Source organism: Pocillopora damicornis, chromosome 6, assembly GCF_964200805.1.
Source record: "Pocillopora damicornis chromosome 6, jaPocDami1.2, whole genome shotgun sequence".
Lineage (NCBI taxonomy): Eukaryota > Metazoa > Cnidaria > Anthozoa > Scleractinia > Pocilloporidae > Pocillopora > Pocillopora damicornis.
In genome coordinates, this window is record NC_142675.1 from 17,802,501 (window position 1) to 17,826,530 (window position 24,030).

The following is a 24,030-nucleotide window of genomic DNA, read 5'->3' on the forward strand; positions in this document are numbered from 1 at the left end:
CAAATTGACACCGCCTGTGAGGAGCTCATTCTTGCACTGAAAGTAGGTGACTGATCACTTAAGTACATGAGGATAAGCCAGTGCCGAAGCTCTGTAGGTCTCTGGTAGCTGGAAGTACTATGGATCAAAATAAAAAAATAATAAACCTCGAAATTAAACAAAGCAATAGTTGGTTGTCTATGAGTTTCTTTACATTGTTCTTCAAACACGCTCTTCCTAAACCGGTTACCTCTTTTCTAGAGGGCCAGGTACTACATTAGGATCGTTGAGTCGTTGTATGCATCGGGAAAATACTGCCTTCACCGTCAATAAAATGCGTGTATAATCTAGCTTATTATTCCACTATTACGCCATTCAGCCATATTAGGGCATCGAAACGTGCAACGAATTTTCAATCGCATCAAAGTTTTTTGTTGGTCATATAAAAACACTTCAATGGTTTCGCTTGTGTTGTTTTCGTCTTTTACGCGTGTCTCATGCAATCAATACGGTGCTTAAACAAGGCTATGGGATGTATTTTGAAAACTAGATGCCAAAGTACTAGAAAATGAAGCAAAGTGAATTAATAATTCTCTTATTCGATGATTTAACATACAATACGAGCGGAAAAATTCTACGTAACTCGCAAAATATCCGCGCGTATTATCTGTTAACCTATAGATAAGGTGTATTTAATATAGAATGCCGTAGCGAGTGAAAATTATTACATGCGCACTTTGGGTGCCGATGTAAAATGAAGAGAATCAACCTTACCTGTTGGCCTACTCGTGACAAAAAGCGCAACCGCAGCTGAGCTGCAGAGCGAGGAGTGATTGGACTCACATTATAGTCTCTCTTGGTAATGTCTTCCTCTTCTGACGAAATACTACATGATACAACACATAATAAACAATTGAAACGTTTATGTAAAAAAAACCAAAAAAACCCTTTTTCTACCAGAAAATATAATTGGGAAGTTAAGATAAATGTACCAAGTTATCTTAAATTTGATCACCTCCATATCAATCGCGATTAAAGGCTGGGACGCACTAGTGAACTATGCTCTGACGTAATAACGTTCATCAACCGACGTTTTTCCTTTAAGTTCTAGTTAGAATGGCAAATTTAAGCCATGAGAAAGTAACATTAGTTCGAGTCAACCGAATTCGAGTAAGCTTATAGTAAATGACTGGGAAAATGGGGTCAAATTTAAGGAAAATTAGATCTTGTTCGAGCTAGCGTGGATTTCGAGTTAACCGTGTTCGAGGAAGCTGGACTTTCTTTTGACATACTTACAGTGTGACTCTGCTTTGAGCTGCTAATTTCTTTCTTTCTAGGGTGGAGAGGTTTAGGCCTGTCCCTTTTCATAGAGAAAGAAACAAAGGTTGAAGGGCAAAACATAAAAATTTTCTCATCATTTTCGCCGGTCACAGAGTTCGACCAAAGTAGCTTGTAAGGTTCCTCACATCTTTTTCTCAACATAAAGGTTTCGCAAAACTCAAAAGAGGGAAAAAAATGGAAAATTCATAAGAAGAAATCATTAAAATCAAACAAACCTCTGGAGGCATCAACCAAGTAGAGCAGAATGCTGGCAATCAAGGCAACTGTGAGAACAATCAGAAAATATTATTTAATCATTTTCCATGTAAGGTCAAACTTCCGTATATAAGCTGATAACCTGCAAATGGAGTATCTATTTTGGGAAAAATCCTAAAAGATGCCACTAGTTAGAGTGATTTGCCGCTCTCGGTATGCTAAGTATCGCACAAAAGAGGGTTTCACTAAAGATTATGGAAATTTCAGACCATGTAAGAGCGAATACTTACTGCACAACCAGGCGCAGAAAAACACTTCCAATACTAAATATCCTTTAAGGTCTACAATTGTTCCAGCTACTTGTGAAATAACTGCAAGTCCCAGATTCTGAATAGACTGCATGCTGAAAGAATAGTTTGAAACAAGAACTTGCGTGAGGTGTCCACAACATTGACTGCAAGTAAGGTGACAGTCCCTTTCAAGTTGAGTATCCTGACTCACAACTCGACACTCAATAAATCGATACGGAATTAACGAGAATCCAGTCAAAGGATTCCATATCGGTAAATACTCGACACTGGCAAGTATCGGGATTAAATTATTGCAAATCGAGTCAAGTCGAGGATCGGGTCACTCACGAATATAGAGATCAGTACAAGTCAATAGAATAGATTTTAGATAAAAAAAAATCTCGAGTTACGCACTGCACATTGCGAGTACCAGACCTAGGTAATGATGACCAAGTCTTTTTTTTTTCGATTCTGGACGCTCACTAGTCGATAAGAACTTTTCGGGTTCGAGAAATCAATGAGCAAAAAGAGGCATCAAACACTTCTTCACTTAATGCCAAAGCACTATCCTGCAAACCTATCTGACAAATGCTGTGAGTTGGAGAATCTAATAACATTTCATAAAATTTCTTTAAGCAAAACAGATCCTACCAATTTAGATAACTTAAAATCGATTGTTTTTCTGGTTTTCTGCGGGGGTTGGAAAACAAACACAAAACGTAAAGTAGAAGGAGAACCTTCACAACTTTGCAGGATGGCTGCAGCCGCCACTTCGCCTTCTTAACAAACAGCAAACATTTGTGTACTTACAATCCATAGGCAGTACCCAACTGATGTTCAGGGACAACTAAAGCAACAAGTGGCCACAGAGCACAGGCCAACATGGAGTAAGACACACCCAGTATACTCTGCAAAACACACACAAAAAACATGCGTCCATGAAAAGCATTTTCTATGCAATTTAGAGCGCTTTTCGATTGACTGATGTAAAACCAAAACCAAAACCAAAATAATCATAACGGTCTCATGAGAAGAACCCTTCGAGAACCAATGAGAACTCGAAGTTAAAACAAGCCAACTGCCAAAAGCGCGGGAAAACGCGGGTGACTAAGTCGTGACAGGAGAGGATCCTTTCTTGGTCGTGATTGGTTTTGGTTTTGCATTTGAGAGAGTGACGTGAGTTTTCTTGACCAATCACAGAGCGAAGAAAAGCAAAACCGATAGAATCTCGGATAGCTTTTTTTTGGCACTAAATCCAAAATTGCTCCAAATAGCAGTTCGAGTTATGCCTCCAAAAAAATTTTCGGAGGGCTGAGGTCAAAATGCTTTCTGTCTGTAAGTCAAAGTCAAATGTCAATTGACAGTTGATCGAGTGACAAGGCTATCATTTCGAGATTCCATTTTCAAGGATCGAGTTTCGAGACACTCGCATATTTTCTTGAGATTCTGGGCGATCCTTTTTTTTTTTACGAGGAATTAAATCAGTGGATCACTTGGGGTAACTCCTATGAGTGACCAAGACAGAATTTCTCCTTACAATATCAATAGAATATCAAGCGGAAAAGTAATGAGAATAAAGAAAAATAGCCATTAGGGGATTGTTGGTAGATCCACTACCAAATTCATTGAACTAACATCATAAGAATTGTATGGCAAACAGTCAGAAGAATTACTACTGAGATCTTACTTACCATAGCGACAAATGGGTTACAAAAAGTGAAAGCCATCAAGCAATGGCAGCCAAGGGTTACAGCCACTGATAAAATTACTATAACGCAAAAATGGTGAGAGAATATTTAGGTCTGACGTAGATGAATCTTAAGAGTTTTACTTTTTTCCTTTTTCAGTTTTTAGCGAGACCAAATGGAAGAAAGAATGAGTTGTTAATGTGACGGTTATTTTTTTCTTGGTCTAAGATTCTTCAAACCAGTCCGAGCATTTAAAAAATGAATTATTTTTTTTGAAGCATGAACTACAACATTTACTCACCAACGTGTTGGTTTTACTAAACCACTAAGCTGCTAAGCTACCAAGCCGCGAGGTTAGAGCACTTTTCGATCGAGTGTTGTAAAACCAACAGAAAAATAATTCCAACAGCCAATCAGAAGAGAGGAAAATACCTCTAAGAGCCAATAAGAACTCAGAGTAAAACTAACCAAACTGCCTGAAAGCGCGGGAAAACACCAACGACCAAATCGTGATTGGTTTTGGTTTTGCATTTGATTGGTTAAGAGAGTGGTGCAAGTTTTCTGGACCAATAAATGAGCAAAGTTAAGGAAAACTTTCAACACTCAGTTGACCATTGCTCCGATACTAATTTACCTCCACTTTGGTAGATTATTGTTCCTTACCAAAAATAAGACAACAACCTGCTAAGTTGATTGAATGTGCAACAAACTCACCCCAGAAGATATTCTTTCCAACTCTATCCACCATAAAGCCCAAGAATGGAGAGGCACAGGCGGAAATGATAAACACCACACTGCAAACAAGAAGTAAAATATAACAAAAAAGTTGAATATGAATAAATAAATAAACATATATATAAAATAAGTAATGGTAATAGGACTGAGTGGAGTCTGTAATCATATGAGTGATAACAAAATCGGATGACCGCTCAGCGGAAGTCCTATTTGTTTATCACGAATATGATTACAGACTGAATTGATTGTTACCAATCAATCATAAAAATTACAGTTTCCAAGAAAAGAAGAACATCCAGGACAGAGCTTGTGACTGTTTGATTTAAACTACAATTTTGAATGTGATTGGTTTAATTTAAACTGCAACTGTCTGATAACAACTTGACAAGTGAATTAGTGGAAAATAGGAGTTTTTTAAACTCACAATCACAATCCAGGAAACTGTTTTCTGATCACAATGATTATAATGATGTTGGAAATTGTCTCTAAGTAATTTACTAGTCACACAGTAATGAGCAAGTTCATCTGAAGTTTTACTATTTTTGTCACTTTTCTCCTTAGTAGGGGAGGGGGGGGTTTGATAGAGTTAAGACTCTATCTTGAGAAAGGGGGTACATATTTGAAAATTGAGCTTCAGGTAGCACCATGGTGTATAAAGCTTAAAATGTAATTCAGCACACAGTGTGCTACATAAGGGTCATTACCAGTATATTGGGGTGCTGAAACCTACAAGGCACTTAACAACCTGGCACCGTCGTACATTTGTGATCTGCTTACATCTTACACCCCATCGCGTCAACTATGCTCATCATTCAAGCACCTTCTGGTTTCTCCATCCTATAACTTGAAAACATATGGCGCAAGATCCTTCTCTGTAGCAGCACCATCATTATGAAATGCTTTGCCAAGTGAAATTAGAAATGCTCAGTCTGTGTCTGTTTTTAAACGTAGATTAAAAACTTTACTCTTTAGAAAAGCCTTTTATAATTAATATTAGCTGTCTTAAGTGTTAATGTTTAAGTTTTTTTTTTTTTTTGTAGGCGCCGTTGAACAGTGGGATACTGGCGTGGTATAAATCTTTTATTATTATTATTATTATTATTTATAATTAATATTAGCTGTCTTAAGTGTTAATTTTCAAGTTTTTTTTCTTGTAGGCGCCTTTGAACAGTAGGATACTGGCGCGGTATAAATCTTTTATTATTATTATTATTATTATTGAAAGGGAAGCTCATTTTTGTGTACCTGTTAACTGCTCCTGCTTTGGTGGGATTCAAGTCAAACTTTGCCTCAAAAAATGCACTAAAAATTAAAAATAGAAAATTTTAAATTTTCTACAATTGTGAGTTACAAAGCAGTTCTACGAGGATAATTATTCCCATAATTGCACATGAACAAAAGACTTTTAACCCTTTTATCAACCCCAAGAGTGATTAGTGTCTAATTTCTCCTTACATTATCACCCCTAAATCAAACATTAAGGTCATGAGAATGAAGGAAATGATCACCAACTGAAGAAGCTCTGGATTGTTTCCCAAATTCTCATTACCACCACCAGGAAAATGTCTAGAGAACAGTATGGAGAATATGCATTGTGGTGTAAAGGTGCAGAATTTCAGTATCAGGTAATTTCTTGCTGGGACATTTGTTTCTTACAGATGAAAAAAGTTACTTACAGGCCAAGTGCTATAAATGGAAAAATAGCCACATAGTAGGCAACACAGACAATAAATATTAGCCACAAATTAAGGGGAAAGTCTTTGACATCTGACAAACGAATGACTTCACCTGCAAGAGAAAAAGTTGCAAATTGCATGTATCTTAAAAAGTAAAAAAAATTTGACAACAAAATGGACTAGTCAAACAGCTCCTGTAAACTATTTTGCACAAATCTAAAATTTTAAATGATTTTCTTTCCTGGAACTTGTTAATTCCTGATGAGACCAGGGACATTCTATTACGCTTTTATAATCAAAGTGATGTCACAAATTGGCACAATTTTGACAAAAATTTTTACTTCACGAGGAGCAGCATATTACTAAGCGGTCACCCGTACATGAATGGGTACAAGCATAAAATATTGTATGTAATGTACTCATGATTAACCTAATGACATACCTGTTTGACTATCTTCTTTCTTCAGAATGCGAGCTGCTCTCTTGTCCAGAAAACCCAGTACCAACCCACAGACAAGAGAAAACATGCAAACACCAGCTCCTGATAAGACAACAGAAAAGTTTTCCATGAAGTAAGTGAGTGACTTTTATTATTTTTTGTAGTAAGATATGACATTCATTTTTTTAGAAGTTGTTATGAAACACTAAATTTAATGGAACACAATTCCTTGAGTAGCTCTGATAAAGCAAAATGCTCAAAACACCAGCTTTTGAATTTCTTTACCTTTACCAATTCACATTGTCAAGTCAGCTGAGTAAACCTTGTATTGTTTGTCACTCCTATCAATTTATTTCAACTCTGTGATAGTTTCGAATATGATTAAAAGAAAACAACAACAAAAACAAAAACAATCCTCAAAGCATTTTAAATTAATGAACATATTACTGATCTAAGATCAAATCATGTGGACCCAGCATAATTTCCTCTAGTAGGGATAGATACTTTTGAAATTTTGGTAACATACATTTGTACTTACTAACAAACATATCTTTGCACTTACCAACAAACAAGGTCATTCCCAGAGCCTGGTAGCTCTTTGTTGCGGGGACATAACTTGAAAATGACTTATAAATTGGGTTGTTTACATTCATGTTAATTGTGCTGCCCTAAAAGAAAACATAAATTGAAAATAAAAAAGGAGATATACTGCATAAATATGCTTTGTGTTCCTTTCAGAGTTACTTTAACCTGCGCCTAGCAGCTCAGGTTAAAATGACTTTGAGTCAATCCCTAAACACACAATTTATACTCTATTACTAAACTATTCAGTCAAACAACATTAGCCCTTTACCTCCCATAGATGACTAAGAGAGAATTTCTCCTTACAATATTAATATAATATCAAGCATAAAAGAGATGAGGATACAGTAAAATATCAATTAGGGGATTATTGGTTGATCCAATACCAAATTCTCCAAATCTACATCATAAGAATTGTATGGCAGACAGTAAGGAGAATCAGTAATGAGATCTTGAAAGTTAAAGGGTTTAAGGTGTGCTTGAGTACTATGAAGAACATTAACCCTTTACACTTTAACATCAGAATGTATATTCTCCATACTATTCTCTATACATTTCCTCAGGTTCTAACAAGGAGAATTTGATCAACAATCAAGAGCTTTTTTAGTTTCTCATCATTTCCTTTACTCCTTTGTAAAGAGAAATTAGATGCAAGTCAGTCTTAGAACTTTCCATCCAGAGTCTGGTAAGCAAGGCATGTCTTCTACATCACTGTTTAGCCATCATTTTAATTTGAATATAAATTTAAATATAGAGACTCCATCTCTCTTTGTTGAATGACTCATCTTGTGGCCTAAGTATAATTAATGGCAATATCTTTTTTTGTTGGAATTTAAATTGAATAAAATTTCCCCCCAAAAATTGTCAGAAATCCCAATCTTTACTATCAGGAAGAGGCATTGTGCAGGTTACATGAAGGTACCACCCTGGCCCAATCAAATCCAAATTCAAGTAGCCCAAGATAGACCCTTAAACTTCCATGAGTGACCAAGACAGAATTTCTTCTTTCAATATCAATATAATATCCAGTATACAAGTGATAAGATAAAAAGCAAATATCAATTAGGGGATTATCAGTTGATCCAACACTAAATTCTTTGAACTAATATCATACGAATAAAATAGCAATTAACAGTAATGAGAACTAATAACTGAGATCTTGGGAGTGACACTCAACCAAGAGTTCAGCTCACTAAGGATTCCACTAATGTTAATTGCTTGCTTTAAGTATAAAAAAGACCACATTCAAAAAAGTTGCAAAATGCTTTATGAATCAATAAGACATACCACTCTTGAAAAGCTTAGCTGAAGTCCAAACACCATATTCAACTCCCTCCCTTTGAACCAGTTCACAGAGTAAGTGTTCTGGGCCACTGCCAAATTTTCCCCTCCAAGCCTGAGGGAGAGTAAACATGTATAAGTTAATGTACTATAAATATTAAAATTAAAAAAGGCTTTAACTGAAAAGGCATGCTAAGGGAAACATTTCTCCTATCTTGCAAATGAAAAAAAAAAACTAATATGGAGTTATTCAGGTGCTAAAGGAAAGCCTATTTCTTTTAGGTCCTGTCCTTATGGGTGAATGTAGGGTAGCAAGTTCTAAGCCCTTAAGACTTTTTAACATCATATAAATTAAAATTATTTTGCACCATGTTTGTGATATTGAGCATTCAAACCTCACACAGATTTTGTAAGTAAGCTGTTGTTTGTTTTGTCACAAGTGTGAGACACAGAAAAAAAAGTTTAATCCTCACAGGAATTGAACCCAAGACCTTCGCATTAGACACTCCAATGCTACTACTGAGCCACAGAGAAAGGTGACTTATGCTGTAGGCCACTACTAGGGTCATACAGGTATGTGACATGCATGCTGCATTCTGCAAGGATCAGCAATGTCCCATTTTCATCGAATAGCCAGACAACGAAACATAGAACTGTACATTGTACTTACCCAAATATAAACCTGCCCACCTCCATAACTGTAAAACTGTGGATGTAAGCTCCCAGAGAAAACACAATCTGAAAGAGTAGAAAAAGAAACACAGCATTTAGCATCAGAAATCCAATCAAACTACATTTTGTGATTTGTTCTGCAGTAAATACCTCTGTCACTGAACCACTATACATGCATGTAATATGCCAAGCTTTGTTTCTAGATACAGTTATCCACAATAGCTACTGAAAGTCAAAACCACTTGATATCCTTTTTGATCAAGCTACTTATGACTTAACCTTTTCGCCCCTTAGAGTGACCAGTATTTAATTTCTCTGTACATTATCACTGCCAAATCAAACATTTTGAAGCTATGAGAGAACAGTAAATGACCAACTACTCAAGAAGATCTTGATTGTTAAATAAATTCTCCTTGTCAGTACCATTCACAGTGTATGGAGAACAGTATGGAGAATATTCATACTAATATAAGGTGTAAAAAGTTAACATTGACACACAATCAACTGCCCTTTAATTTTTGGTTGATATTAAAAAGGTTCCCAAGGTCAGCTGTTGTTACACCCTAGAAAATCTAATATCCTATTTTAAAGGAAACAAATCCTGTAGAAAATTATGTCCATCTTTGCAATGAATAGTATCAACCCTTCAACTGCCATTAGTGGCCATTAAAAAATTTCTCCTTACAATATCAATACAATATCAAGCAGAAAAGCAATGACAATAAAGGAAACTATCAATTTGGGGATTATTAGTTGATCCAGTACAAAATTCTCCAAACTAATATCATAAGAATTGTATGCAGATAGTAAGGAGAATTACTGATAAGATCTTGGGGGTGGAAGGGTCAATAACAAAACCTTACCTAAAATATGACATCAATGTATATAAATTGAAAAAAGCCTCACCTGGCCACTTAAGACAAATAAACTGAAGATAATGGTGCCAAGCCTAACAAAATTAATTAAAAAAATTATTAATTAATAAGACTTACAACAGAAACATACACAATTTATACATATCTCCACAAAACAGAGACCTCATCATGTAAACCATAAGAGATTCAGAGCACATTACACAACCAGTCATTCCTGTCCATAACATAAACCTCCATTAAAGAGTCCTAACTGTTGAAAGAGCTCTGAAGTGGAAAGATTTGGTGAAATAATCCCTACTGTTATTTAAGATAGAAAAATTTTACCTCACACCAAAGACTCTGTCCAGAAGAAATCCACCAAAGAAACATAACACTACATTTGGGTATGAATAGAGCGAGTATAACAACACATATTTTTGTGTGGGAACATTCATGTCCTGCAAGCAAAAAGGAAATCACAATCCACTGTATTGTACATTATAAAATGTTCAGAGAAATGTGCACACCGTGACTGGTCAGAACGAGTTCGTTATAATTCCATAAAGCACATGCCTTATGTCACACAAGTGTACTGTTGAGATATAATGCATGCAGCCTACGTCATCAGTATGAGCGTGTGCAATTCACAATACATTTAATAAATGAAATAAAAAAACTTGTTCCTTGAGCATTGTTGACTTATATAAGCACTTAGGAATTTTTAAGAACACTTGGCTCATGCTTCTCTGCATTTCTCTCATGTTCCCCAAAATCAAAGTAAGTAGTATTTTTGAGTGAAATTCTGAACATTAAGTGGTCAATTATCGCATAAAGTGGTGTTGTGTTGTTTATTGCTTTTTGTATTATCCCCAATCTTTGGAACCTGAAGTTAAGCAGTCATCTCACCATACCCTGTGGGTGACCCCCTAATTCAGGACCAACTGTGCAAATTTTGTTGCACCATACAAAATTTTTTGCATACTTTGGAAGTTTTGATTGTTTTTGAGACTGTATTTTCCAGTATCCTAATAGAGTTTGTTTACTTCTTGACATAAGAAAATTGTTCCAAGAAGTAGACTGCAGGGTGTATTCAGCATGGTATATAGCTAAATTATCTCTCAACCACATCTGAACTTGATGATCAAAATGCTTGCAGCCAGCAAAACCGGGCAAAGTAAACTGATGTTGACTCTTCTGAGAGAACCTATCTGACAGCTTTATGCCTCTTTTCTCCAGCTGAAATTGATAACTATAGGTAGAATTCTATTTGCACCTCATTCCTTAACTGTTCTCCTCACTGCATCAGAAAGATGGTAAAAATGCGAACGCAACTTAAATCTGCTTACCAGTTCAATATTTTTCTCTAATGCTGCTGGATTGTCATAGCAGTAGTAACTTCCTACGAGACAGAAAACAGGACAACCAAAGAATGCAATTAATGTGGCAGTAAAAGTTGTCCTGAGCAATGTTGTCTGCAAACCTGTGTTCAGGTGGTTGAATAATCAGTTAGCATCAACATATACAGGGGTTTCAATAACTTTTTCCATAATGGCTGCTCCCTTTTTAACCTTTTCACTCCCAGATCTTGTTAGTAATCTTCCTCACTCTCAACCATACAATTCTTGTGATGTTTTTGGTACTGGATCAACTTAAAATCTCCTAATAGATATTCTTCTTTCTTCTTATCACTTGTCTGCTTGATATTGTTTTGGTATCGTATCAAGAAATTCTGACTCGATCACCCATGAGAATTAAAGGGTTAAAAAGAAGGAAGTAAGAGGTGTTATGAGTGGTGGTAGACCACCAGATATCAGTTTTTAAAACCTTTGTAAAACAGTGGCAGTCAACACAGGACTTACCCCCTGCATGATCTGACCAAGGTAGTTATCTAGTAAATAAGAACAAATTCTTAAATCAAGGAAAAGCAGAGAATGGTCCAAAATACAGTTAATTAAGATTACTTTGTCTCTGGTGACCCAATTTTCAACACCTCAAGACAAAGGAAAAATGAAATGAAATAAATTATCAGCTAAATTTATTTTGATTACTTGATTAAATTGATATAGGTGAAGTAAGATTATTGAATTTTATTGATCTGTAGAAGGGAATTCCTTGGACCAGAGCATCTCTTGGAAAAACACCTCGGCTGTGGATTTCTGTTGTGAGACAGCATCACGAACGAATGGAAAGTAGATTTACATAAAGTTAGCATAGCATACTAGGAGTTTCTAAAAGAGAGTGAAACAGGTAGCGATAAGCGGCGAAAAAATCACTGTTTTTAATTACAGTTCGAGTGAATCTAAGTTTTAAAAGTGAAAAGACTACACCATGTTGTCTTCCCCCCTGAAATGACAGCTATCTGAGCGCATTTGTGTCTTTCAAAATTGAGGGAATGTTCGTGTTCGCCGGAACTGAACTGAAGGCAGAAGCTTTCGAGACTCCCAGGGTAAAGAATTACATGAAATATTTGGACTTTGCTCTTGTGACTACTCATCAGATTTCAACGTTCATACATGAAGTCAGTTTGTAATCGAGAGTTTGTCTGAAGTTTTTTTTGTCATTTTTTTAAGGTGCAATAATCAGTGAGCTAAGGAACTCACGTACGTTCGTGACAGATCAAACAGGCAATCCAGACTCAAACTTACCAAAACTCAAGAAGCATATCAACCCAAGGACAAAGTAGCGATGGACACCTTTTCTAGGATCACAGCACACTGTGGCTCCACAACCAGTCAATTCTTCACCAGAGTGTTCAAATTTCTTGTTGAGAAGAGGTGCTATTTCACCGTTCTCCGCCATCTTGAATCGACGAAGCGTATCTCATGATTAACACGTGACCTAGTTATTTAAAGAGACTAGTTTTCCTCTCCAGACTTCCTCGAATCTCTCAGTCTCACCTTCAACCTAGTTCCCTTATCTTTAAGTTTCCTATCGCAATGAATTTGTGGAACAATCAAGGGCTTCTTCAAGTGGCGATCATTTCCTTTATTCTCACGACCTTCATGTTTGATTCAGGGGTGATACTGTTTGGAGAAATATAATGCTAGTCATTTTTATCGGTGAGAAGACGGTAAGGCTACTATCACTGCGAAAGCCTACTCTGTTTCAAAATTTGCGTCACTAAAACGTACTTCCATCTTATTTTCAGCCTTCTTCCCATTTTTATCGTAGAATCTCGTCCGATCCCGAACTGCACCGCCCCATTTCTTCTTCCTTTGTTGCCCCATCTCTCTCAATGTGTGTTTCCTTACTCGGAACTGGTTAGATCAAATGACCACCACAAACCGTATAATATTAAGCCAAGCTTTAATAATTATTCGATCTAAAAGAAATACATTTAGAATTCGCAATTAGAACAAACGCAAATCAAGTCTTTATCTTGTAACTAAATTCAAAAACTTCAATATAAACTTACTTCTGTGGCGGGTCGTTACAACAGTCTCACTTTACGGGTTAGCAGATTCTCCAGGTAAGCGGATTTAGAGACAGAAAAACGATAACAAAATAACTTCTTTCTCACTTCGATTCTGCTGAAAAACTGACTTAAACATAATAATCTAACGCTTTTAAATCAATCTATTGAATTAATGTCAATCACGATTCTTGTCATCGAATAAATCTGTCAACACGAGGCAACGCCTATTTATTAAACGAAACAATGTGGAAAATACCAATAAAGGCACAAACAACAACAAGACCCACAGGCGCCGCATAGAGGGCTTCTCTTATGTAACAAACCTAAAAATGGATAACTCACTAAAATGGGTTCTTTTCAATATAGAAAGCGGTCAGATAACAAGTGATGCGCTGTAGAAGTACGGTGAGGTATTTTTTATTGAGAATTTTGACAGTGTTTTTTTGAGTCCTACGAGCGGTCGTAAATATTCCCATATTTCACCATGACTCTCATTTTGCAAGATGATCATCGCACAGCTGGAGCTTGGGCCCCCTGTGCAAGATCAGACCGAGAGCTACATTCCCTACTCTTTACGAGAGGTGCGTCGATTCTTTAACATCCCGGCCCTGCTGACCAGTACAGAGAAGATGCGGGAGACGGGGCCTAAGGTTTATCTTCCTTATCCGAGAAGACTAGAACATCTAACCAATCACAGATGTCATAGCAAAGACAGCATATCCTCCTCAGTTAATTTAAGACCCTGAGTGTTGGTCCGGTCTCGGGCTTGAACCTTCAACCTCCCGCATGGCATTCCGGTCCTGCGATTTCGGATAGCTCTGCCCGATTTCGACTTTAGAATGTATTTGCGTCCCAAGGAGTCAAACAATAGAAAAATTTGATTAGACCAAACTCAAATAGTGCAATGCAAACTCAATGTAAAATAAAAATATAAGAAAATAATCTTGACGAAATTTGAGATCAAAGAAGCCGAGGAGGTTAGGAATCCACTTAAATGAGGTAAGCCTGTGAATCGCATCAACAACAGCGCATAGTTAAGAGAGCATGAACGAAACTTCGTTTGCAAACATTAATTAAATTAAACATTTCTACATCTCTGTCTGATTTCGGATGGCTCCGCCAGTTTAGGACGCCGGTTCCTTGTAATTTTGGAAGCTTCGATCCGATTTCGGTTGATTTCGTCCGATCTCGGACGATTCCCTCCGATTTTGAATTGTTTCGTCCAGTTTCGGATGGAATATGCCCGATTTGGGGCAATATGAAGAGAACACGAACAGCTTATGTTCATTAATGTTCTCTTGATGGATGATAACTTCCATCAGCTCGTGTTCTTATCATAATCACAGCTAGTCAAACTAAACACAAACACCTTAGGTGGAAGTTTTTTGAGGGAGTCTGAGTTATTTTTCTCATGGAATGATCCACACTAGTCTTTCTCAACATGAACCGAGTATCGCTAGAATGTATACAAACTGAGTGTTATGGGGACATGGTAAGAATTTTCGAATAGGGATTTCTTTCTTGCGCCTTACTAGGATGTAGGGATGTGCCTGTTTCATCATTCATATGAATTCTCATTTATTCTGGACGAATAAGAACTCTTTAAAACTCTATTCTTCATAGGACGCAGCTGTGTTATACCTCTCTCCCACCCCCTGTTAGGAAATTTTACTCACGATCCCATCAGCTACCCTTCTCCTCCCACATCCCACACCCCCCACCCCCTAAGCACGGTTGAGTGACCAATTTTACGTCCCAGAGGTATGTTTTCTGATGATCGATATCCAAGACTGACAAGGGAAATCGGGCGTGTCGTAGCTTGTGTAGTTAGTGTTTTGCTATAATTTTTTTGTTTTTGTTCTCTTTCTTTCTTCCTTTTGAATATTCACTTATTTTAGCACTTGGACTCGCGAAAACGAGTAACGAGCGGTTTCTCTCACTATTTTCTGTCCAAAGCCATTGGCAGCTTGACCACTGGTTATCGAGCGGTACTGCGCTACTCAAAGCTCTGACTGAGCACACTTAATAATGGTATGCACGGTTCAGGAGCGCTGAGACCTCTATTGTGAGTCGTAAGTCGAAATGAGAGGTTTTTAAGAACTTTTCAATTAATTTTGTCCAGTATTGTTAATTGCGAGCAATCCATTTTTCCTGCCTTAGTCATTACCTTGATTCGAATCAGCTTCTGACTCGAACAATGGGCTAAGCTTAAGGAGAGAGAGTACATGTTCGTGATGTGCTTGCCAGAGACACGTATTGGCTCGGAAACAAAACCAAAATACTATCACACGTAATTAACATGCATGAGCAAGTGAACCTTTAATTTCTCTAAGAATATACTAGTTTTAAAGATAGATATGGACTACATCAGCTCAGTTTGCAACTAGTAAAATAACCTACAGCTTTTAAAACGTTTTTCATCCTCGAGTTTGAAAACAAAACCACTAGCATGCTGAATATGAAAAAAAATTCTTATTTTCAGTCGTTATCATCGAGAGTTATCCCTGAAATTATCTGGTATCATTGTTTCCTGTAAGAAGAGCAAGAAAGCAAAGTGAAAATAATTATTAGCAAAAAACGTAAATAACTAACTTCACTAGCCACTACCAAGTAATTTTGGCTTAGTATCATTTTACAAGGTAGAGCCCTTGTAAAATAGGTAGAGCCCTTGTAAAATAGGTAGAGCCCTTTCCTTTTTATATCGTTTTTAGATAGTCTAAGATAATCTCGTACCCAGATTATACCGTGTAACTGAACTGAACTTTAGACGCTTAGCCGTGGAAAATCTGGGTATGAGACTAAGACTAAGATAATACAAAAGCATCCATAATGTTTATATAAAGTTTCATTCGGGGTAACCGCCTATCGTTGGACTGGAACCAAGAGACTAATCTATATTAGTCGCGGGGAGGGGAGGGGGGGGGAAGTAGGAGGATTTTGGTTGTGACACTATAAAATTTACCCGATTTCCCCCCCCCCCCCCCCATAAAGTTTTGTAATATTCTTATGATTCCCCTTCGCTGGCAGTTAATTAGCAGTCAATTTTCCTCATTCACCCTTTGTACTCTGTTGGCGACGACTGACCTTCCCTCTGTTCCTCCTATTGTGTATCATATCTTCTTTATTTCAAATTACATACTTGCTCTGATAAGACACAAGTACCTTCTCACCTTACTCGCGTATTTTGTAAACGTAGTGAGCCCAGTGCTCCCCAGTCCCCTCCCAACAGTTCGTGGCCTGACCATATTTCATGAAATTCTTATCGTCAGAGACCCAACACTCTCCGTAGAACTGCACTGCGAAATACATTCTGCCTTCCGCTTTCGCCAACTCATAGCATCTCCGCACTGCAAAACAACGCGTCACTCAATAGGAATACATTTGATGAAAGGTCCAGGAAAGGGGAAAAGGGATAGCGTGACATTATTGGCTCAAATTGACGTTACAAGGTCGCGATCGTTTATCCGACCAGGTACGCCGTGCGCTGCCGTAAAAATCAGCGATAACAGCTTTATCGAAACATTTACCGAGAACATACTGAAAAAATTACGCCTTTTCTGCAGGCTAGTGTAGGGAAGGAGAGGGGTAACTGGCGAAATTTAATAAGAATTGTGATGAAAAAAAAAATTTCGCATAGAACGAAAAAAATATTCACACTTAGAACGTGGTAAATTCATTCATTAACCGTCCAGAAGTTTTTATTATTTTTGGATGTATTATGGCAAAAATACTTACAAAATTTACTCGCTTTAAAATGTGGGTGACGAAGTTATGGGTCGATTGCTCATAGGGACTTTGCTCATAAGTTACTTTGTGACTTGAGAGAAACTCTAACCTTGATAATTTGATATAAAGTTTTTAAAACACAAACCTGTTTTGCTCATGTCATACCAGTCGATTTCTCTACGAAGATTTTTTAGCCACTTCATAGTTCGTCCACCTCCAGGTCTGTCTTCCCAGCAACCCAAATTATGGTACGGCCCAAATTCATAAACAGCATTGTGTGACAATTTGCCCACACCTATCAAAGAGTTAGAGAGTCAACAGTCAAGATTAAGATACTCAGACTGTCAGGTAGTCAATCATACTGAACAATCTGGTCAGTCAATCAGTCAGTAGGTCAGTCGGTCAATTAGTCAGTCAGCCAGTCGGTTATTAAGTTGGTCAACCAGTCAGTCAATAAGTCAGTCAGCCAGTCAATCAGGTCAATCAGTTAGTAAGTCAGCCAGTCAGTCATTTCGTATGTCAGTCAGCCAGTAAATCAATCACTCGGTCGTTTAGTGAGTCGCCCGGCCGGTCAATCGGTCGGTCAGTCAATAAGTCAGTCAGTCAATAAGTCGGTTAGCCAGTCAGTCAGTCAGTCAGTCAGTCAGTCAATAAGTCAGTTAGCCAGTCAGTCAGTCAGTCAGTCAGTCAATAAGCCAGTACGTCAGCCAGTTAGTCAGTACGTCAGCCAGTTAGTCAGTACGTCAGCCAGTTAGTCAGTACGTCAGCCAGTTAGTCAGTGCGTCAGCCAGTTAGTCAGTACGTCAGCCAGTTAGTCAGTACGTCAGCCAGTTAGTCAGTACGTCAGCCAGTTAGTCAGAACGTCAGCCAGTTAGTCAATCAGTCTTTCAGTCAGTTAGTCCGCAGCCAGTGAGACATTCAGACCAGTTAGTCAGTCAGTCCATCAGCAAGTCAGTCATTCCATCAGTTGGCTAGTCTTTCAGTAAGATAATCAGTCAGTTGTCATCATTGTCGAAATGTCACTACAATTTTTTTTTCACACCTTATTGTAACCAAACAAATACCATCCTTTTGGAGTGTAGGGTGAGGTAAAGATACATATCACCAATGCTAGTAGGTTTTGGTCAATCAGTCAGCTAGACAATCAGCCCATTGAAATCATGGTCAGTTAATCAGTTAGTCGCTCACATAATCATCAGCCAGTAACAAATTTTATTACCGAAATCGCAGCCACTTTTTGCAGCTCTCATTTTCTTGTAGTCAGGATGACCTTGTTGCGAATAGCACTCGGCGAAATATTGTACACCAAATAGGTTGAAGTCTTTGCCACTAGAGATGGCGTCCCTTGCACACAGTAAAACATTTTCCCCAAGGTTATGCCAGTCGATTTTACCTCGATGGTTTGAGTAAAAGTCTGGCAAAATCCTGTTTCCTGGGTCGTCGATCCAGCAGCCGCTATACACCAACTCAGGGATTTCTTACAAAAATTAAGCATACAAACCAAACAGGAGAAATAGTTAATAGGGCGTGAAGCGATGCTCATTTTCGATTTCAGCTTCAATACAGTTTGTTATTCTTCGTCCTTTATTGAGTTTACGAGTTAAGCTTGAACGAACGCCTTCCAATAGAAAGAAAGGGCACCTCAGTTAAGTGTTGCAAAAGTCTATACTTACATTAGTAGAACTTTGAATAAGAAGGGCAATCTGTCAAGGAAGCTAAGTGGATGTTTTTATTGTTATTTTGCAGACTCTAGCTAAAGCAGGCCATATTAAAACTTATCTTATTTTTTCTCAACGGTTCTGTTTAAATTCGTTGACTTCACTCTCTCAGTTAGAGTTATGGCTGGTCTTTGTATGCTCAGGAAGTTATTCATGATTAATTCATGTTCGTTTGGAAAAATTAATCTTTTTTTCATAGTTTGTTTCGGTAGCCTGATTACTGAAAAGTTATAGAGGAGATTTGTTGTGATTCATAAACATACCCGGGTCGATACACCTTACTCCAGCGTCGTCTTTATGAGTACATTTACCGACCACACCCCAGCCGTCATTTGAACATTCCAGGATGGACTGCTCCGAGCCCTCGCACACCACATTTGACAAGTGGATCTGATACAAAAGTACGCAAAAAGCGATGAGGATGAATTTCGCTTTTAGCTGGGTAACTAACCCTTACTCTAACCCTAGGCATTGGGATTGGATACACGACATAACACACAAGTTGTGGACGTTCCGGTGCAGGATTGCAAGTGTATCAGTCAGCCACTGTTAGGGAATAAGCAACTACTTAGTGGGTGATTTTGCGTGCGCCTTAAGGCGAATCATGCTCCAGAAATCATCTAAATTCGATCCCCACGATTAAAAGTTGTTAATGAAAAGGTAGAGTTACCACGTTATAGATCCCAAGGAGTATTCCAATTGTCGTAAAATTCAAATGTGTAAAGGAAAAACAGGAAAAACTCGGCTTTGCTCCACGCCATTTTGAAAAAAAAATAAAAATGATAAAAATAGAGTAACCGGCCGCTAACGGGAAACCAAAAAACGCATGTCACAAAAAGCTGCTGTTTTAGTTAATACAAAAATATGTCATCATCTGAGTCAAGACTGCCGTTTTGAATAGCTTCCATTTCGTTTCTGTGCCTAGTAAAGCTGGTGATATTGTGATAGAAATTAAGAAAAAAAAAAAAACAAGATAATTGCGTTCGACAAAGGAGAACGCATGCTACTCGTGTCGTTTTTACGGAAATCATTCTTTTTGGCTGGCGGACTTGCTGGCTGGCTATGTGGCACAAATAGTCTCGATCTCATGTACAAATGCATTCTTGGCCGCCTTAAGCTGAAGACACGGATTTTTTTTCTGCGCAATCAGTACAATAAAACAACTTTTACTAGAGATCAAACACTTTGCCACTCTTTGAATATTACTAGTATTAAGTGAGATAAAAAGTAAAAAAAAACCCTCTTACCGGACCAGAACCCTCTGAGTCATTATATGCTTTTTTAGTTGCGAATAACGCTCCACTGAACCCCAGTTCCTTGCAGACCACATCAGCGGCGTCATGTGACCAATTCTCATCACAAATTGTCCCCCACTGGCCATCATGGTACACCTCGATACGTCCTCCCCCTATGTCCTCCTCTGTAGTGATCAGGCGAACTCGATTTTCTGCAACGTGATAATGAAGTAGATATCCTTAGGGAAAGTCATTATTTGTGGGCCGGAGGGGAGGAATTTTTTTTTGGGGGGGGGGGGGGAGTCACATGGTTTTCAGGGGGAATGAGGAGAGGATCGGTCGTTGACAAGAGAGTAAAAAGGGGGGACTGGAGAAAACTGACTGCCAATTGAGTGTCAAAAAAAGGGGAGATCACCTAGGGCGATAAATCATGAGTCTCTTCTAGTGTTTCTAAGTACTTTAAAACCCTTAAACCTTCGTTACTCTCTTAAAGTTCTTTCAAAGTCTTAAGATTTTTTCGGCCTTTTAAAGTCCTTTCATAGTTTCTAGTTAGTAGACACCAATTGGGCATATAGGTACTTATAATGCTGGAGCCGCTCGTGTCGTTTCTGTCGCACGAATGGAGTCGAAGTAATTTTCTTTAGCTTAGATGGAATGCTGATACAACCACGTCGTCCCCATGTTCCCTTCCTTCTCTCGTCGTCCTGCAAACCCTTGAGCGAGAGAGGGGAAGAAAGAAGAGACCCTGGGAAGGAGATTTTTCACCCAGCAAATTTTCCATATTGTTTGAAAAACAATATCGAGAATAAAGGTCAAATCTTTTTTCTTTTTTTGAGAATTTTACGTGATCAGTATTATGTAGTTAAGAAACACCACAAGTAAGGTCCATTACTTTCGATAACTAACCTATTTCAACGGATCCTTTGCTGCACACTGCGAGAGAAGAAAGCAAAGAAATGTGTCAATCAGTTTTAGGTATTTTACAGTTTCCTACGATCAGCAGTTACAGTTTGATTATTCTTCCCTTTGTGATCAACTGTTCAACCCTCTTTCCCTCCAAATATCAATTCGAAAAAAAAATAATTTTCATCATACAAAGAAGAAGCAATCATGACGTGAACAAAAGGGAAAACGAAGAGATTTTGCCTTTAGTTGAGGCGTACTTTGCGGACTAAAACGGAGACTTTTGGCGGGCTTGAAATGTATTTTTTCGTTCAGACTGTTTTGTTGAATTTTTTGAGATTTAATTTTCTTAACGCCCTCCAAAGTGATAATGATAGTAAAACAGTTTATGTTCTTAGGCATAAATTTGCTTTAGGCCTCTCTATGAGTCATATTTATGCTACGGACATAAATTCTACCGTATTATTTTCGGCTTGAGGCAAAAGCTTTTCCTTCTAAAAGTAACAGCGAGTGCACTCCGTTCGAAAGAAAATTAAGATCAGTTGGCGCCGAGTGAAACAAGTTTGATATGACATTAGGTAAAACTGTCAATTAAGGAAGGAGAAATGTAAACAACGTTGGAGGACTGGGATCGGATGTTTCGTCAAACGATCGAGCTTGGGACACTATGGAAAGGAAATGATTTATCTATTAAAGGTGTGCTTTTTGAATTTTTAATATTTTAATCAAAGGTAAAAAAGCTCCTTGATTTTAAGGTCAAAGTTGGGGATGAAAAGAAAAAATATCCTAGGACTGATAGGAAATTTCCTTCAAGTTAATACTTATGTGCACGACAGTGAGGTTTACATTGCGTATTTGCACTTAACTAGAGAAAAAAAAATAATAACGAGACTTCCTCATCTACTTAAAAAAAGGTGGGCGAAAATCTTCCCAGAGGGCGCTTTCATTGAGGAACGAAAAGATACGTTGTGCTTCAACCTGTTTCGCATTCGATGCAACGTTAATCTATTAGCACAAACGGATTGCTCGAGAAGAAAAAAAATTCCAAAATCGCAGACTTGACCCTTATTAAATCATCTACTTTAACGCCAGTGGGTGAAAAAAATTGGAAAGCAACCAATTCAAAGCTCGAACAAAGCATTTATCGTAACAATAAATGGATAACCAGTTTTCTACAATACGAATGGCAGTCAATAATGGATAAAAAGACCTATGTAAAGCTATTATACAAAGCAGCTTGTTTAGCTGTAACCCAACAAAGATTTTCACCATTTGTTTGATGGACGAGCCTAAAGTAACTTTACATTTGTTTTGTTCAAAATCAAAGGCCTTCTGAAAAATGGAAAATGTCACGATTTTTGCTCACAGATATGTTTTTTACCTTCATTAAACCTTAAATCTATGCCTTTCAGAAACAAGGGCCTTCTGGAAAAATAAACAATTTTCATGGATCTTTTTAATATAAATCTTTGTTACCTACACAAAAACTTTGCATCAAAGATCGATTGAAAAATAAAGAAAGAGAAAGAAAGATTTCACAGATGGAAACTCTTTCAAATGTCCTTGCATTTTCTCGAAAAACTTAAATGCGCTAGTTGTTGAACTTGACTTAGGTGACTTATCTGTTGAGATGATACAGAAAAAAACAGTTCTTTGTAGTAAGTCCTTTAGTAGAATTTGATTCACATTTTCAAGCTGTACGTTAGTTCCTTCATTATCAATTATTTCGTCGCCGTCACTCTAATTTGGTTCGGTTGCACTTCAAAAACAACTGACAGCAAAATATGGATTTCACATTGTATCAAATTGGTAATTTCAACAAATTTGTGGAAGAGTAGTTGAATGTAGTAGATTACCTGTTAGAGTCACAACTGTTAGCAAGCTGCGGAAAACCCAAGGCAAATTCATGGCTGAGGTTTGAACTGCGAAACTACACACCTTCGGACACAGGATTCCTTTCTGTTAAATGCGCAGAGCAGCTGAAATAAGTCTATTTAAATTGTGTTTGTTCTCTTGCTGACAATGCCAGTCACGCGAATAAGTAAGGCAAATTTCCGGCCGAGTTTTCGCTTAACAAGCATTGATTACACTCCGTAAGTCCAGTGTTTGCCATGTTAAAGAGCTTGAACTGTGCAATATCAACGCAAAATAAATGTTGAAAAACAATGCTAAGAGATTTACGCAATATAATTACTTTTAGAATTAAACAGCTAACGTTTTCATGTTACTCGAATTTAATGGGTTTGATCCAGTTACCGATAAATCGGATACGATGGAAAGCTTGCGGCGAAGAATATCAGCCCGGGTTAACTGAATTCCCAAGATTGACAAGAAAGAAGTTTCTGAACCAAATTTGACGAAGAAAAACAAAATGCTTAAAGTGGAGAATTAGGAAAAATGATTAAAAAAGCGCAATATTTTCATGATTCTTCCTGTGTTAACATTTGTTCCCTGAAAAATCATATTTCAAGTTAATGGCACTCGTCCTAGTATCAAGAGTCAGTCGAAGGATTAAAAGACTTAAAAAAAAAAAGGCAACAGCAGCAAGCTGGGAATGAGATATCAATTAGGAGTTTAAAAAAAGATTACCGAAACGAAGAAGAACAACAAATAAATCGTGGACAAATTATCATGTGAGTAAGAAAGTGAAAGTCTTTTAAAAAGAGGAAAATATGAAATTGGACTTGTTTCACTCGTTTGCTATGATGTTACCGCCTAAAAAAAAAATGTTTGTAAACCGTGGTCTATCTTATTATCTTCTCGTTATCTCGTTAAGTTGAATCAAATCGCACCCTTATTGACTACCGCATTGTGAAGAAATACGCAAATAAAAGCAATAAAACTTTCTAATTTTTACGAATCCGGAAAGATCAGAAGATACTTGACACCTTTTCCTCGCAGCCGTTAGACTAATGCAAGAGGAGCTTGACAAATTCATCTTTTATTTTCTTTTTTTGTCCTTACTGACGACAGGCCGCGTTCAACTCTGAGGAGTTTGTGTCTGTTTTTGTCATGATTACTCGCTCTTTATGAATTATTCCTTTGTTGATACAAATTAATGGAGGAAAAATGAGGAAAACCGGACATAAATCCGCCTACACCAAAGACTATAGCAGACAGACTAATCAATGGTAACTGAAAGATTATGCCGGCGGGTCTCATAAGTTTCACAGTTGTAATTATCAGAGAAAGACCTAAATACCGAGAGTACACGGGTGACCCAGGAATAACCAGAGGGAAGGTCACCGTTTCCCTACAGAGCGGAGCGATAATTTTGGGGAAGGGAGGCGAAGAAAGATGT

General features: G+C 37.6%; 2 protein-coding genes across 3 annotated transcripts in view; both read right to left on the reverse strand.

The window, feature by feature from the left end:
* LOC113682034 (lysosomal dipeptide transporter MFSD1) overlaps positions 1-12,554 on the reverse strand; it is a 13,153-nt gene extending 599 nt beyond the window's left edge. Inside the window, exons 1-19 of one of the 2 annotated variants that reach the window (XM_027199184.2) lie at positions 12,378-12,554; positions 11,592-11,620; positions 11,079-11,131; positions 10,078-10,190; positions 9,785-9,827; positions 8,877-8,944; positions 8,213-8,321; positions 6,906-7,011; positions 6,347-6,445; positions 5,905-6,016; positions 5,474-5,530; positions 4,208-4,287; positions 3,497-3,573; positions 2,616-2,713; positions 1,806-1,918; positions 1,536-1,583; positions 1,276-1,339; positions 754-865; positions 1-117 (exon numbers count right to left, since the gene is read on the reverse strand). The exon at positions 1-117 is cut by the window's left edge and continues 599 nt beyond it. In XM_027199184.2, the coding sequence (XP_027054985.2) occupies positions 55-117; positions 754-865; positions 1,276-1,339; positions 1,536-1,583; positions 1,806-1,918; positions 2,616-2,713; positions 3,497-3,573; positions 4,208-4,287; positions 5,474-5,530; positions 5,905-6,016; positions 6,347-6,445; positions 6,906-7,011; positions 8,213-8,321; positions 8,877-8,944; positions 9,785-9,827; positions 10,078-10,187 (1,359 nt within the window). In that variant the 5' untranslated portion in view covers positions 10,188-10,190; positions 11,079-11,131; positions 11,592-11,620; positions 12,378-12,554 and the 3' untranslated portion in view covers positions 1-54. The remainder of the gene's footprint in view (positions 118-753; positions 866-1,275; positions 1,340-1,535; positions 1,584-1,805; positions 1,919-2,615; positions 2,714-3,496; positions 3,574-4,207; positions 4,288-5,473; positions 5,531-5,904; positions 6,017-6,346; positions 6,446-6,905; positions 7,012-8,212; positions 8,322-8,876; positions 8,945-9,784; positions 9,828-10,077; positions 10,191-11,078; positions 11,132-11,591; positions 11,621-12,377) is intronic. The other variant, XM_027199183.2, reaches the window with a different exon arrangement.
* Positions 12,555-15,441: 2,887 nt separating this feature from the next.
* On the reverse strand, positions 15,442-22,716 carry LOC113682085 (uncharacterized). Its single transcript, XM_027199236.2, has 8 exons — positions 22,586-22,716; positions 20,733-20,759; positions 19,839-20,038; positions 18,855-18,981; positions 18,093-18,350; positions 17,019-17,168; positions 16,318-16,494; positions 15,442-15,677 (listed from the first exon to the last, which is right to left on the reverse strand). The coding sequence occupies exons 1-7, from the start codon at positions 22,635-22,637 to the stop codon at positions 16,319-16,321; spliced, it is 990 nt and encodes a 329-aa protein (XP_027055037.2). The 5' UTR covers positions 22,638-22,716; the 3' UTR covers positions 15,442-15,677; position 16,318.
* Between the last annotated feature and the right edge of the window lie 1,314 nt (positions 22,717-24,030).

Bases quoted from the DNA above. Each gene is read 5' to 3' on its own strand.
- LOC113682085 (XM_027199236.2), bottom strand. From the start codon at position 22,637: ATGAATTTGCCTTGGGTTTTCCGCAGCTTGCTAACAGTTGTGACTCTA. The intron at 18,351-18,854 runs GTATGTTTATGA...AATTTTTGTAAG, and splicing joins AGTAAGGTGTATCGACCCGG to AAATCCCTGAGTTGGTGTAT. The intron at 16,495-17,018 runs GTTTGTGTTTTA...GTTGTTTTGCAG, and splicing joins GTATGACATGAGCAAAACAG to TGCGGAGATGCTATGAGTTG.